This window comes from Pleurodeles waltl, chromosome 4_1 (assembly GCF_031143425.1).
Source record: "Pleurodeles waltl isolate 20211129_DDA chromosome 4_1, aPleWal1.hap1.20221129, whole genome shotgun sequence".
NCBI classification, from domain to species: Eukaryota; Metazoa; Chordata; class Amphibia; order Caudata; family Salamandridae; genus Pleurodeles; species Pleurodeles waltl.
This window is the reverse complement of record NC_090442.1, coordinates 234,898,266-234,914,198: the sequence shown is the minus strand read 5'-3', so window position 1 is coordinate 234,914,198 and position 15,933 is coordinate 234,898,266. Positions and strand designations below refer to the sequence as shown.

The window sequence follows — 15,933 nt, the reverse complement described above, 5'->3', positions numbered from 1 at the left end:
TCCCAGAAGGTGGGCACCGTGCCCTTAATGTACAACAATAAAGCTTAAATCCTGGTATACTTGCACACATAGTCGGACCAGCTGCATTTTTTTTTTTTATTCGAAGATATTCCATTAAAAGCGCTAACTTAACATACATCCTCAATAGGTGCAGCGGGTACTAGTGGTCAGCCATGGGACTCATTATGTGCACTGCATGGACCGTGCATCATGGGGGATTTCTTGCTTTTTTGCAATCTTTTTTTATATTTTTTGATTTTTTAAAAGTGCAGTGCAGTAACCGCTATTAATACCAGGACAATCTGGCAGCCACACCCACAATCTGCAACATCGTGCATGTGTTCGGTGTGCAGCAGACCGCAGTCTTGGACCAACACTTGTCACAGTAGCTCACACCACCCAAGTGACTGCTATGGGCGATGTTGCAATGTGTAGAAGGCATAACCAGGTTGAGTAAAAGCAGTGGTATTGTTTAAGCTATTGGATAGTTTATTGGACAGGCAAGAAGAATGAAGAACTTGCACTTGTAACCACTATCAATCTTTTATTCAAGTTTTTATAAAATAGGTAAAATAGTTCAACTCCTGCATGAGTAACTTGCATACCTTCTCTTACTTATTAATAGAGTAACCATATTATACTGCCTTGTAGATGCAAGTGGGGAAAATGTTCTTAAAAGGGCTGTGCCAAACAGATGGCTATAATTACGATGAACACATCTTTTTATTGGTGTTAGTCTGTGTTATCGCTCCGGGATTCATTAAGGTTTTTCATATAAATAAAATGTATTGGTAGAAGCTGTCAGCATTTGAAATGTGCTTTGGGTGGTTTATAATTGCAGTATGAATTTAGAAGCGTTTATACTTCATTCTAGTCTGAACTCTAAGTCATGATGTCCAGCACCACCATACGAAATCTAGGCTTAGTTCAGCATGTCCTTTTGGAGACTATAGTCTTGGATGTCCGAGTGATGCTACTGAAGACAGTGATGTGGCACGGAAGGCTGTCTAGCCAGTTGACAGACCATGGATTTATTTAGAGATAAAACAAAAGGCACTAGATAATGTTAGGGCCTGACCCTCCATGGCCAGACAGCATTCTGAAAAAAAGTAATGGCCATGCAAGGTCAGCTGACGCGTGGAATGTGGCACACTCTACTGATCTTTTGATGTGCTATGAAAGTAAGTAACCATGTAAGACCATCTACTGCTGCAGAGGATCTTGTAGAACTGTACTAGTAGCAGATTAATCTACCTTCTAACCTACTATAGTTAGCTAACCTACTATAGTTAGCAGATTAACCATAATACAACTATGTTTTTGGCCTCCCTCCAAGTTGGACCAAGTGCTACCATCAAAGTAGTGGGCAGCACTTAAAGTGGCAGGGCATGGCACCAACGGTGGATGTGTGAGGCCCTGACAGTAACGATGGGCGGTTCTCTCCTAAGAAAACTTTTGGGATTGGGCTCTGGTTCACCATGTACAGACTGTCCACTTTTTAAAAAACTTTGATTCAGTAAGCAAAGATGATCTATAATTAGTATAGCAGACACAAATCAAGCAGCTCAACTATGTTCAGCAGCTACAGTGTAGATTTCAGGGAAGTTAAGATGGCTGGATCCTTATAAGTGATATTCAGTTTAATTCAGCATCGTATCAAGATGGATGCTGGCTAATTACAAAGTCACCTTTGAGTTCAGGGAGATGGGGCTGCATCTATTTAGCATGTCCAATTCCCTTGTGATTGTGCAGTTTCCTGCTAGATGCTTTGTCTGTGATGGTCAAAGCAAATTACTTAGTATGTTACTTTGAGGTGGATGTACTACTCATATTAATATATATAACATTTCCATCTGCCTAGTGGTCACTACAGACAGAATTGTCTTTTGGTGATCAACATAACTCACATATTTCATCAATCAATTTGCAGGAGTTTTTGTGCATTTTATAAAATCGTGCATTATTTACAATGTGCAGGAATACGGATCTACACTTGGGTTTGCATGTCCATACATAGCTTATATGACTGCTTTTGAAACAATTTTGCTATGATCTATTTAAGTGGCTTTTAATCGTTCATGCTAACTAGGCCTCAGTTTGGCGTCAACGCCATCTTAATCAAATGGATGTCTCATCGTGCACATTCACTGTTTACTATTTCTGCTGTACATAGTGAAGCAAGGTCATGCTTTTTATTTCTAAATTAAGTTGTTCTTGTTTTTCTAGAACAAATGATTCCAATATGGGCTCAGTAATGCTTCAACTGCTCATGGTCTCCTCCGCTGCCTCCTGTATTGCATTCATTCACAATAGTCCACTGTTGTTTTTTTAACTGGTTTATTCTGCCATCTTTGGATGGCTTCAGTCCCCCCCCCTTATCTGCAACAATATCCACGTAGTGACATAGTGCTTATGTGGTAGGGTAGTATGATGTACTAATTTTCTGTACTCTGATTTGCTAAAATTGTAGTCTTTTGCACACACCAATATGAATCATTAAGTCTTGTGGAACATCTTCTATGCAAACCCTCAAACTTGTTGGTGAGTGGAAAACCCCTTGAGACTTTTCCAATGCTACTGGGGATGTTGTCCGATTTCTTATTGATTTTGCTGTTCATCTGGGACTTAGAATAAGGATTTACTTTGTCTATTTTTCTAAATTGCCCAATTGTTAAGAGACTTCCTGGCAATGACTTCATGCACCGGCACTTATGATTTTTGTATTGTACCTTATGAATTTCTGTAATAAATCTTCTTAAATTGTCTAATTCCACCCTAGAACTCAATTACTGAGTCTGCCCTTACTTAATTGACTGTATTTGATATCCTGTGTGGTGCCTTTTCCTGGGGAAACACTGCCTCATGAAATTGAGGTTTAACATCGTCCCAGATTCTCGATCCGTTGACGTGTTCTTGAGGTGTTTTTTGGGGCGTATCATTTTAGGTTATTACCGCATCCAGATCTGCATTTATGTATGTGGTACTTTTATAGCACAAACCTAACCAGAAGACAGCAGAGCTCTGTACAGGCTCAAACACAAAGTCGAAGAGTGATAGGAGAGGTAGCTAGTATTCTCCGAGAGATCAGAAGTTGGATCGTCCATACCATAACTCAAACCAACAACCTGCACTTTACCAATATACCTTTGAAGAAAGTGCTTAATCAACTCCGCTGTTCTGCATAAATACAATGAACATGGAAATGTATCCACCGTTTACTCACCAGGGTCTATGTCATTTGCCATGACCTGCGATGCACCACTCATACAAGCAGCAATCGCTGAAGCACCGCATCCACTTCCAATATCCAACACTGAACCATTTCTAACAACATGTGGGTTGTCCAAGAGATACCTAATGAAATAACAATTTCACAAATAAGTTAGTGTGAATGACAGGTGACAATGTGCTCAAATTAATTGAGGTTATCCAAATTATTCACCAGTGAAAGATATATTTTTTCTTTTTTGCACTTTGATTCAATCAAGTTGGGCGGGTTTGGTCATATGCATAGCGCACACTGCAAACTTAACCCTTTGGCGTTAATCACAGTAGCTCATGTTGGTTACCTGAAACATCTCTGGTTGAAAGGTTGGTTTTGAAACAGGTTTTGAAACTAGAGAGCAGATTTCTTTCATTATACGGTGATGACGGAGGTGGTTCTCTGAAGAGGAGCCAGTAGTATGTGTAAGTAACATGTCTCCAACCCAGACTCGCTTAGGTGGGTGACGTCTCTCCCAAAACACCTCACTGACCCTTCCTAAACCTCTCTAACTCCTCCATCATCCCATCCCGTTTAGGAGTGACCCTGACTTTTCCCACCTTATCCACTGTGTCAGTCCCACATTTACAACTAAAACCTATACTTACATGTAAAGAGACGCAGTCTGGATGGAGAACGCCATAAATATAGGTCAAAGTTACATTTTGTAGTACATTTTGTAGTACCACAAGATGTACTATAAAGTACAGTTTGTAAATCAGGCCTTCCATATTTTACATAGGTAAAGACTTTGAATATGTTAGCATTTGTAAACTCTCTTTACATTACTGTAATTTTGTTTTAAAATGGAATTTGATTTTGAGCAGGGCACTCACCAAATATATGTCATGCTGGCAACAGAACCAATAGCAGAACACATGAATGTTGTGCTGGATGACAGGGGGTGCGGGTAGGGAAACTGGTACACACGATCCCGCTTTACAGGGATGACACATTTTTATAGCTGTGCAGTCCTGATGTGGCTGTGCCATTACTAATGTTGGAGATGAGAGGATCTCTGGCCTAAAAATAATCCAGACAAGTCACTGGCATTCCCACTTTCTGGGCTGGAGGATAGACTGTGGGAGCTACCAGCACCTTGAGAACCTCACGGGTGAGTAGTCCGCTTTACAAATACTATGATTGATTAACTGACTGAGCTGCTTCCAGCACTAGAAGTCGTTGGGAACTGGACAACTTCCACCACTTGGGCATTCAAGTGGCCCACACACAGGATAAACAGTATGACTACAACATGGGGAAGGTACTCACAGGCTTGCAGGGATCGGTGACATTTTGGAATAAACTCCTGGTACTCGTAGCTAGCTGAGTGGTACTTGCAACAATGGTGGTGGTTCCTAGATGTTTGTACGCCCTGCAGAACAGGCAGTGCGAGATACAAAGGAACACTTTCCAAACACTTGACAGTATCCTCACAGCACTAGTATGGGTGAGGAAGAGCAGTAGAGCGGGACTTCAAGTTCTGAAGAGAGACCTGGAAGTTGGTGGGTTGGGACTTGCGAACTTCGAGCTCTATTACCTCACGGTGTAGCTACTACACACAGCCGCTTGGTGCACAGGGCGAAAACTGGGAGCAAAGATAGCTGGAAAGGGACCCTGGGGCTGACAGCCTTTCATCACGTTTAATGGCAGGGCCACAGCTTGACGCATGGTGGTAAGGGTGTGGGACGTGTGATCCGGATGGTATTGCAGAAACACCCCTTCTCCTGGCAGTTGCCGATCTGGTGGCTGTGACTCTTCTTGGACATCGACAAGCATATTTCCTTGGTAAGACGGCAAGTAAAGGGGGCAGGAGGGGTGGGACGGATGCAGGGTGTGAAACGCTGGGGGATCTTTATCCAGGAGATCATTGTATTACTGTTCAAGAGGCACAGGAACAGTTCCTACATTGAGCTTAATTGACTAAAATGCTTAGAGAGATTTGGTAAGGGTTTCCAGATCTGTCACAGGAGTCGTATACCCTAGAGGTCATGTTAGATATGGGCTCCCCTAGGCATTTGGTGTCCCGATTCTATGTCAGGAGCGGAGGCGAGGATTATGCATAACTTTCATCACTTTATTTCTACAACAGATTCAAAGAACAGAAAAAAAGTTAAAGATAAACAAAGACTACATGTCCCATGAGGCTTATAATATTAGAGTCTTTAAACAGTCCAATCAGAACACAGTCCAGCATATAAGTAGATAGGATGTCCCTTCCTGTTCCTCTTTCTTCACTGCTCGTCAGTTAAGTGCAAACTTTCTTATAAACGATTTTCCTTAACATTAATTATTTACCATTGTTTAAATTTATATGTTATTTGTTTTAACTTGAAGCATGGTAGGTTTCTTGCTTGAGCGCTTACTTTATTGTTTTTCTCCCGCTGCTCGACGGATGCGCATGTGCGTCGCTCATCGAACTGTCCGGCGCATCAGCGGTTTTTGAGGCAGCTCTCTAAGAGCGACTCAGCTGATGGCTACACGCGTGCTTCGGGGAAATGCTGACAGGAAATTCTTTTAATTCCTGTCACACTCTGTTTTTCCCTGGACCAACACTGGCTTAAAAAATTTTTTTGCTGTTTATTTTTTCCTATATCTTTTCAACTAATATTAAGAGCACCAACAAGGGGGCTGCCACTTATTATTTGGGTGATAATATATTTTTCCTTAAAACATTTTTGTCCTAAAATATTTAAAAAAAAGAAAAGAAAGAAAAGAAAGAAAAGAAGGAAAATATATTTTTTAAATATACTCTTATTTTGAGTTTGGTGCTCTCACCCTCATAATGGACCAGTCTGTTGGCAATGAAAACACATCCTTTCAGGATGCACAGCAAGAGTGGCCTCCCCAATGTCTTTCCCCAGAGGTGAGTCAAGCGTTTTCCATTGCCATTCCCAATGCCCTTGCACCTCTTAGAGAACAGGTTGATCAGCTCGCGAAGAGCATTTCGGGGGTTTTTAATGATTCCGTTCAGCCCAAACCAGGTCCTAGTGGTGTAAAATCAGGGGAAAAGAAGACCTCAAAGTGTGACGCGGGTCACAGGGAAGGTTTCGATAGACTAACCAAAACTTCCCATAAGAATGCGCGCATGCTTAAACATTTACCCTACCGGGAGGAAGATAAACTCAAAGAAATTCAGACCCTTTCTTTGGGGTCCCCCATGGAGGGGAGGGTATTTCGGATGCCGATTTTTCCTCAGATGAGGAACAAGAATTGAGTAGACCTTGGCGTCCTAAGTCGGTTTCCCCTGAATTCTCCTGAAGAAGACTCCCAGTTCTTCTGAATGGGTCCCTGGACCTAAGATAGCTGATTATGTGGCTGATGCAATACGCCAACCCCTACAGAAAGAGGGCAGAGCAAAACTTAGGGCAGAATGTCCCAGACCTTCTTTACCCACAAAGTCACAGTTACTCCCAACATAGATCCACAGCTATGTACATTTTTTAGCAAGTATATTAAAGATCCTGAAAAGGGTATTGACAGATCTTGGAGAAATTGACAAGATAAACTTTTAGACATAGTTGGCCCGCTGACACAGATTATCCAGTTAGTGGAACAGGCTAAGCAATCTGGAACCCAGCTCTCGTGGATGTTATCGCTGGTTGGGCTCAAAGAGCTATTTGCATCTTGGGACATGCGAATTGTGCTCTCGCCGCAGAACGCAGGAGATCGCTGCTTATCAAAATTGACCCCAAAACTTGGTGAATTGGCTACATCAGAGGCAGGCGCTATAGCCCAGGGCAATCTTTTTGGGGAACCTTTTGCCAAGGAATCAGGCAACTTTGTGTTGACCTCTTGCTGCCCTAGACAAAGCCCAAAACTCTATTAAAAAGATCTTCCCTGCCAGGATTTTTGCTGGGGACGGATGAGGAAGGGGTCGTTCCTCCAGACGTTTTTCCCATTAAGGTCCCTCTAGAGGATACCCAAAAAGGAACAATGGCTGGAATGATGGTCGTCACGAAACATTCTATCCCTCTCGAGTTTCCGGCAGAGCCAAAGGCAACCGCATCAGGGGAGGAGCTAACGCACCAGGAGGAGTTTCTGGTAAGCATTATCCCTTCTTCCCCTCTAGATCTAGGGGGAAGACTTCTGATATTTGCTCACAACTGGGAGACAATAAGAAAGGATCCTTGGATCCTTAAAACAGTTTGTGGTTTTCACATAGAGTTCTATGGAACTCCACTACAACAAACCCGTCCCAGACCTTTAGTTTTCTCAACTCAAGAAATGAATCTCATAAATTTAGAAGTGGAGGATCTCCTACAGAAAAAAAGAAGATCTGCTCTTCACCTGAGCTGTGTTTTGAGCAAAAAAATGTATGGCAGAGAAGAAAGACAAGGGTTTTCGCCCTGTAGTAAACTTGAGGGAGTTCAGCAAATGGATAATTTATCGCCACTTCAAAACGGAAGGCATTCATCTATTGAGAGACATTCTACTTCCGAACGACTGGAAGATCAGATCATACCTCAAAGATGCATATCTTTTCAGTCCCCATTTTTCCTCCTCACCGGAGATTTCTTCAGTTTTTGTGGAAAGGGCAGATATACGAGTTTAAAGCTCTCCCTTTCGGACTGTCATCAGCTCCTTGGTGTTTTACCAAACTCATGAGACCGGTAGTAGAATTCCTTCATATCAGGGGAATAAGGATGATAATTTATCTAGATGATATTCTTCTGATGGACCAGTCCCTAGCTCAACTCAAATCTAATCTGAACAGGACTACTGCATTCCTCCAAAATCTCGGCTTTGTGATCAACAAATCCAAATCAGAACTAAATCCATCCCAACAAATAGTATTTCTAAGTTTCCTTATAAATTCTGTTGCAGCATCTCTCAGCCTACCATTATCAAAGCTTTCCAAGATTTGTAAAGAACTCAGGAAGGTTCTCAGAAGAGAGAGAATTTCCCTCTGTCAACTGGCCAGGATTGTGGGACTATATCATCGTCAATGCAAGCCATCTTCACAGGTCCTCTTCATTACCCTGCATTACAGAGATTAAAAGCTACTCACCTCTGAAAGGGTCTAACTTAGTTGGAAATGATTTCCTGATCTCCAGAAGCCAAAACAGAACTCCAGTGGTGGACAGACAACATGGAAGCTTGGAATGGCATGACAATATTCAGCACTTCACCGGACATGATTACAGAATCAGATGCAAGTAGTCTGGGATGGGGAGCCAGATATGGGGAATTATCCAGGGGCGGCAAATGGTCAGAGGAAGAACTCTCTCTCCATATCAATTGTTTGGAAATTCTAGCAGGATCCTTCACAATCAAGTCTTTCACGAAGGACCAATTCCCTTATTTTGACACTGGCGGTAAAAACCGCCTACCGCCACGTGGATGGCCACCAAAAGACCGTTGCCGTGACTACCAGCCGTCTGCCACATTATGACCACAGCCGGGCTTCTGCCACAAGAAGGGTGTAAATCCAGCTGTGGCCATGGCGGCGGATGGCGGTAAGGTGGCGCTACCGCTACCAGCAGCGCCACACCAGTAAACTGCCACCTGGTGGTGTTCTGCTGGCGGGTGCTGCTGGCGGTAGCAGTGGCCCGTCCAGTCTCCTGCCGGAGGACCCCCTGACTACAGGGGACGGGAGTGCGGGGTGGTGTGTGTGTGTGTGTGTGTGTGTGGGTGTGCTTATGTTTGTGTGTGCGTGGATGCGGGTGTGTGTTGTGTGATGAATGCGTGTGTGCATGTATGGAGGTGTGAATACCTGTCTTTTGTAATGTAACTGCATGTCTGCGTGTATGTGTGAAAGTGCGTGCAGATGTGTGTGAGAATGGATGTAGGCATGCGTGGATGCATGTTGGGATGGGTGTGTGTATGTGTGTGTGTGTGTATTAAGGGGGGGCGTGAATGTAGGGCGGTGGGGAGGGTCTGGGTGGTGAGGGGGTAACTAGAGTGGAAGGGGGAACAGGGGAAGACCTCTATCAGTGACAGGGAGGGAATTCCCTGTCACTGATATGGCCTACCGCCATGGTTTTCGTGGCGTTACGAACGCCATGGAAAGGTGGGGTCATAATCCTGCAGTCAGAACAATGACGCCCAGTGGGCTGGAGATGGATATCTCCAGCCTGGCGGCTGTTACCGTTGTGGCGGTCGGAGTGGTACATTGGCGGGTTGGCTTCAGCCAACCCCCCCAATGTCATAATATGGCTGTAGGTACCGCCAGCCTGTTGGTGGTACTTACCGCCATATTACCACCGATCGCCGGGGTCATAATGACCCCCAAATTGTGTTGTTCCATTCTCCTGAGGCTGGACAACATATTAGCGTTCCAGTATATCAATCGCCTGGGGGGCACTCGATCGAAGGCCCTCTCAGAACTAGCGAAGGATTTCTGGCATTATTGCCTTCAGAAACCGATCTTTGTAGTGGAAGAGTATCTTCCAGGGATCAAAAACACTGTAGCAGACTAACTCCAGGAACTTCACAGACAGCATGGATTGGAAATTAGATCAAACATTTTTTCTAGCCCTGATGGAAAGATGGGGGCCTTGTGACCTAGACCTCTTTGCTTCCCGTCTGTATCACCAACTGACGAGATATGTCAGCTGGAGACCAGATCCGGAAACAATAGCGATAGATGCTTTTCTTCAAGATTGGTTGAGGGATCTTCCATATGCCTTTCCCCCATTCATAATGATTCCCAGAGTTGAAGCTCAGGTAAGATGTCAAACTGTGTCCTTGGTTCTACTGTCTCTGGTTTGGAAATCTCAAGCATGGTTCCCGGCACTAATGGAATCGTCTTGGGATCTCCCAATCACATTACCATCATTCCCTTCAATACTTCTCGATCATCAAGGATCTCCTCATCCATTAGTTCCTCCAAGGCCATCTTGGTCTCATGGCCTGGAGGATTTACGGGGACTTTGAAAAAACAGACACCTTTCAAAAGAAGCTAATCACTTCATTCAACAGGCCTGGTCCTCAAGTACTACCAAAACATATAAATTGGCTTGCAACTGATGGAATCGTTAATGTATGGAGAAACATCTTGATCCCTTGGGGGCGGAACTTATGTATATCCTAAACTTCTTGGCGGAGCTGGCCCACTCGGGTCTAGCTTATTGCACCATTAATACCTTTAGGTCAGCCATCTCTGCAGGCCATATCTCCATTAATAACAAACCAGTGGGTGAACATCCATGGGTATGTAAATTAATGAAAGGCATTAGTCTTTCTAAGCCCCCTGAACCCAGATATTCAGGACTATGGGACGTTAACGTAATTTAAATTTTTCTCTCCCAATTGCACGATAATCACCTCTTATGTTGTAAACAGTTATCAGCTAAATTGGCTACCCTACTATGTCTCATTTCCTGTAAAGGAGTATCTGATGTTAGAGCCTTAGGTCTATCTGCTAGAGCCTTTACTTCAGAAGGTGTTACTTTCACTATTTCTAAGAGAACCAAAACCAGTATTAAAGTGGTCTCTTATCCTGCTTTTCCGGATTATCCACAATTACGTGTAGTTAACTGTATCAAGGCATACAAAGACAGGACACTGCATGTCACACCTGCAGGAAAGAATCAACTTCTCATTGCCTTACAAAAATCATTTAAAGCAGTTTCATACCCTACTATTGCTAGATTGGTTAGATGGATCATGACAGAGGCAGGTATTGACATTCGTAGATTTGGAGCCCATTCCACGAGAGGAGCAATGGCTTCTAAAGCCATTCAGGTAGGTGGTAGATTTGAAGATATCATGAATGCAGCGGATTGGTCATCGGAATCCACCTTCAAAAAATTCTATTTTAAACCCATTTTAGAACCTGCATCTCTGGTTGTCAGTAACCTTTAAACAAGCATAATCCTCGCCTCCGGTCCTTACATAGAATGAAAAATGTCCTAGTTAAGAAGGAAAGTTCCAGTTCTATTAAAGATACGGAGGCAATGGTGGATAGACCATTTAAATGCCTGGTGCGACAGAACTATCTTTGTGTCAGCCCCTGATCTTGTGTTAGAATCAGATGCAAGCCGGACAGGATTTGGCACCGTTGTGCAGCAATCTCAACTGGCGATACATGGTCCAGTGAGGGGTCAGATTGCACATCAGTTGTTTAGAGATGCTTGCAGGCTCCTATGCAATCAAAAGCCTGTCAAGAGACAGGGTTTGTTGCGCTTTCCTTCTTCGTATGGATAACATCTCCGCTGTGCGATACATAAATCATTTTGCCGGAACCACATCAAAGCATTTAGCGGAACTAGCCAAAAGTTTTGGGGAATTCTGCCTCTAAAATAACATTTCAGTACTCACAGAATACTTGCCAGGAGATATCAACTGTGTAGCAGACTGGCACTCACGCCACTCACAGGACTTGAGCAAACTGAAGCTTCATCCTTGGATATTTCACTTCCTGCTTCACAAATGGGGTCATTTTCAAATAGACCTGTTTGCTTCCAGACTCAGTCATCAACTTCCGCTATTCTTCAGTTGGAACCCGGATCCCTTAGCTTCAGACGCCTTTCTTCAGGAGTGGGCCCCTGGCGACAATTATGCTTTCCCTCCTTTCATAATGATGAACAGAGTCTTGTCCTAGGCCAGATGCCAGAAAGCAATGATCATTCTAGTGGCCCCCTTCTGGAAATCACAGGTTTGCTTCCCTCCTCTTGTGGAATAATCCATCAATTTTCCAGTCCTCTTTCCTTCTTTCCCCGACCTACTGAACCTACCCGGTCTTCTTCACAACCTGGTGTTGGACAATTTTCTAACTCTTTCTTCTTGAAAGATATCCAGACTTCCCAATTTTCCCCTATCATTTCAACAGAAGCTTTAATGTACATCAATAACTCCTGTGCTCCTGGGACTACCAAAGCTTACAAATCAGCTTGGTCTTTATGGACAGGCTGGTGTGTGGGAAAATCTGTCAATCCCTTTTCAGCAGATAAAACTTACATTGTTAATTCCTTAGCAGCCGAAGCTAGCGGAGGAAAAACTTACCGTAGTATTAATCTTTACAGCTCTGCCATCTCTACATCAACTTGTCGGTCAACTGCTGAAGGGAGTAAAATTTTCGAATCTTCCTGTTCGTAAGTACAGTAAATTGTAGGATGTAAATGTTGTGTTAAACTTGTTTATTTCATGGTCAGATGTCAACCTTTCATTATAAATGTCAGCAAAACTCACCATGTTTTTATGCTTAATATCTATTAAACGTTTGTCTGATGTTAGAGCTCTGGGAATTTCATTTCCTCAGTTTACACCAACAGGTGTGCTGTTTACAGTTTGTAGACGTACAAAGACAACTCTAACGTCTGTTTTCTTATCCCTATTTCTCTGATCAACCTAAACTTTGTGTTGGACAATGCCTCAAAGTTAATGAAAAGAATACAAATGATCTCAGAAAATCCTCAGATGCTCATCTTCTAATTTCCTTCAGGACACCCCATAAACTAGTTTTGGCCCCGACACTTGCTCGCTGGGTTAAGTGGGTCAGGTTACTAGCGGGTATTAATACCTCGATTTTTGGTGCTCACTCTTCTTGATGAGCCATGGCTTCCAAAGTCTTTTGGGCTGGCTCACGACTAGAGGATATTCTGAGAACAGACGATTGGTCTAATGATAATGTGTTTCATACTTTCTATTGTAAGCCTGTTTGTAAAGCATCTTCCGTTGTAGTTAGTATGCTTAAAAAAAGCAGAATAGGAGCCTCCGGTCTTGCAATAAAATAAAGATTTTCCTATTAATTTAAATGTTATTAAAGACATGGTGACAAGTATTCCCACCCCGAACAAGTGAACCTCATCTTACTTCCCTCCCTGACAGTGACTTCAGCTCTTCCGCCTATTTCATCCTAAGGAAGGCTCTACTCGGACTCCATCTCCGGGACGACAGTATTCTACAATGGTTCCAAACGCCAAGAGGTGTTCTTCGGTGGATGTTTTCATGGGTCCAAGAGCTATTGACTTTTCCAAGGATCTGTTGACAGACTGTGTTTTGGGCATTTTCTATTGTTTTATCCAATTTTCCTTTATTCAATAAGTATACATAACTTCTTGCACAACAAAAGAGGACTGTTCGCAGTCAAGATAAGTATTGTAGGTAGTACTACTGTTATTGGTTACGGAGATCCTATGTAGTTCTCTCCCAATGGCTGGCTGTCCTCCAAACCAATGGGATTTGTATTTTTTTTTGTTTATTTCTTGACTACTGCTGCTGAATTAAAGCAAGAACAGAGAAGCATTACTCACCTTTAATAAAATCAAGACTTCAATAAAATTAAGACTATCCTTCATAAATTACTAGGAAAATCTACACTGTGCTACACGGAATCTCTCCGAGTCTGAAAATACACGAGTGCCACTTTCGTGCAAATAGGGAGAAAGCTAGTCTTTTGGAATAGACAACACCAACTAGCATGCTGCGTCATACCACAATGCCAGTCAAGCCTGTTATTCCGCTTTTGCGGCCCTCAAGCCGTGTGTTCTCCCTTCCCGTACTGCCTAGTCTAAATTGGTCTGCACCATTAACAAAGATACCAGGATTCACTCAAAATATTTGTGGTTCAAAAAGACAAGGCTATCTACGTTTATGACAAAGGCGTATCTGCAATTGGGACAGACTGGTAAGGTCATGAACATACATGGCATGGCCAATCGCAGAGTCGCACACTTCTGTAGTCCAACACTGAGGAGTGTAGAGTTGTGGTGAAAAGGTGCCATAAGTGAGTTGTACTGAGCAGGAGAATGACCCTATAAAATGAGGTGGTAAAGGAGGCGTAACAAAGATAGTATCTGTAAGGCCAATGAGTAGGACCAGAATTTTAAAGTAAAAAAAGGGACATTTCATAAACATAGAAAACAGACTACAATTTTACTTCAACTGAGTGCGCAGAATGACATCACTTATCAGCATAAAATTAAAGCAGACACTAAGAACATAAATAAAATGCACAGTTTAAACCCAGTATGTTATTTAAATTGCTTTCCTGTAACAGCTTGTGGCTACCTCTACTTTGGAAAACATAAAAAGGCACCTCTCGCCGTTTTCAGTGAACCCTCTTTAAAAACATGAGCTAAATTTTATGACAAGACCGGAGACTCCTATTATGCCTATCTTTTCTTGCTTTATTAAACAGCAGCAGCGCAGTAACGAATTATAAATATATTGAAATACAAATAGTAAAACACGCAATGTAAATAAATATTAATAGTGGAATGAGGAAGGAACTAAAGGTACTTAACTTGGCTGCGGGCAGCAAGAAAAGAGGGCTGTTCGCAGTCAAGTGACGTAATAATAGCATACATATATCTTTATTAATTTTTCTGTCTGAACTACCTTTTGTTTCCCATTGGCTCGTTTCTTCTTCACTTCTGGGATTTGTAGTTCTTTGTTCACTTGCTGATGTTTAATAAAGCAAGAAAGGAAACGCATAATACTCGCCTCCGTGTCTTTAATAAAATTAAGACTTTTGGTCATTAAAACTAGGAAAATCTACATTTCCTGAAATCTGCCGGGACTGCTGGCGAAACACCGGGACTGTCCCGGCAAATCCGGGCCACCCTACCAAAGAGGCTGCGTCCACACGAGTTTAATATATCTGTGCAGCGTTTAAAGCATCCAAAACCTGCGAGACGCAGGGGTGCACCCCGACAGAAAGGACTCCATGCAGCGAACTAATTGCAGACTTGTCTGACACATCTGGCATTTCGGGCCAATTTTATGAGCATGGTCTGGTGCGTGGCACATTCAGCTTGTGAAACTTCCATGGTAATGCAATCGATATCTTGGAAGTCAAGGGCGGACTAACGGGTGCAACGAGCAGAGATGGTTTCAAGCACCTCAGCTGAGGTAACCAGAAGCCAGCTCCGAGGGCACAACACACCAGAGGGTTTACATGGCCTTGGCGCGCAGCCTTATCGAGTTGGCCATGTGTTCTGCACTGTGCAGCATTCCACTTGTATTCTTCTGGGCGTGTGAGACGCCACTCGGGGCACTCGTGATGGTGTGTCTAATCTGTTTGCACAATGTGACAGGATTCTTCCCTCGGAGGTAGACGACCTTGGGCTGGTCTTCCGTTATCGTGTGAATGAACAAATACCATGCGCACTGTATTTTCTGTTCGTCTTTTGGCACATATCTATAGCTAGGTAACTAACTTGAAGCCCGTAACCAAACTTGGCACGGTAGTAATTAAATGAAGCGGCGATTACACAGAACGTAAACTTTCGAAATAAATGTTAATCCAACATACGCTAACCATCCGAAATACATTTTACGGTATCTAGCGTCCTCTAGTGGCAGAACTTCCACCAAGCAGAAAAGCTCGATTGAGCCAATTTCAAATATTTATGCATTTAAAATATTTCAAATATTTATGCATGTACTCAGGTTTTAACATTGACGATCCAACAGAGGTGGAAGCAGGGTGATGGATAATAGCCCTCATGCACTCATGTATGCAGTCCATATGAGACGAAAGTGTAAACAAGGCGCAAATGGCATGAGGTGAGGCAGCACTACTGCTCTATAATGAGGCAAGATAGATTGACATTTCACAAGCCAATGGCTGAAAGAGGCTCTTTAAAGACAATATGGTTGAACTCGGCTGACTCAAAGCTCTTTGTAAGTATATTGGAAACAATAGGTCAGTTTGGACAGCTGCACTTTCAAATCCTAAAAGAAGACTTCGGCTTCAAGTGGAAAGAGAGTGGGGTATTGGC

The 15,933-nt window shown here is 43.0% G+C and overlaps 1 protein-coding gene across 1 annotated transcript in view; it reads right to left on the bottom strand.

Annotated features, from left to right (window-relative positions):
- The window catches only part of ETFBKMT (electron transfer flavoprotein subunit beta lysine methyltransferase), a 144,943-nt gene that overhangs the window by 94,310 nt on the left and 34,700 nt on the right, over window positions 1-15,933 (bottom strand). The window contains exon 2 of the mRNA XM_069228201.1: window positions 3,224-3,354. Coding sequence (XP_069084302.1) covers window positions 3,224-3,354 — 131 coding nt within the window. The remainder of the gene's footprint in view (window positions 1-3,223; window positions 3,355-15,933) is intronic.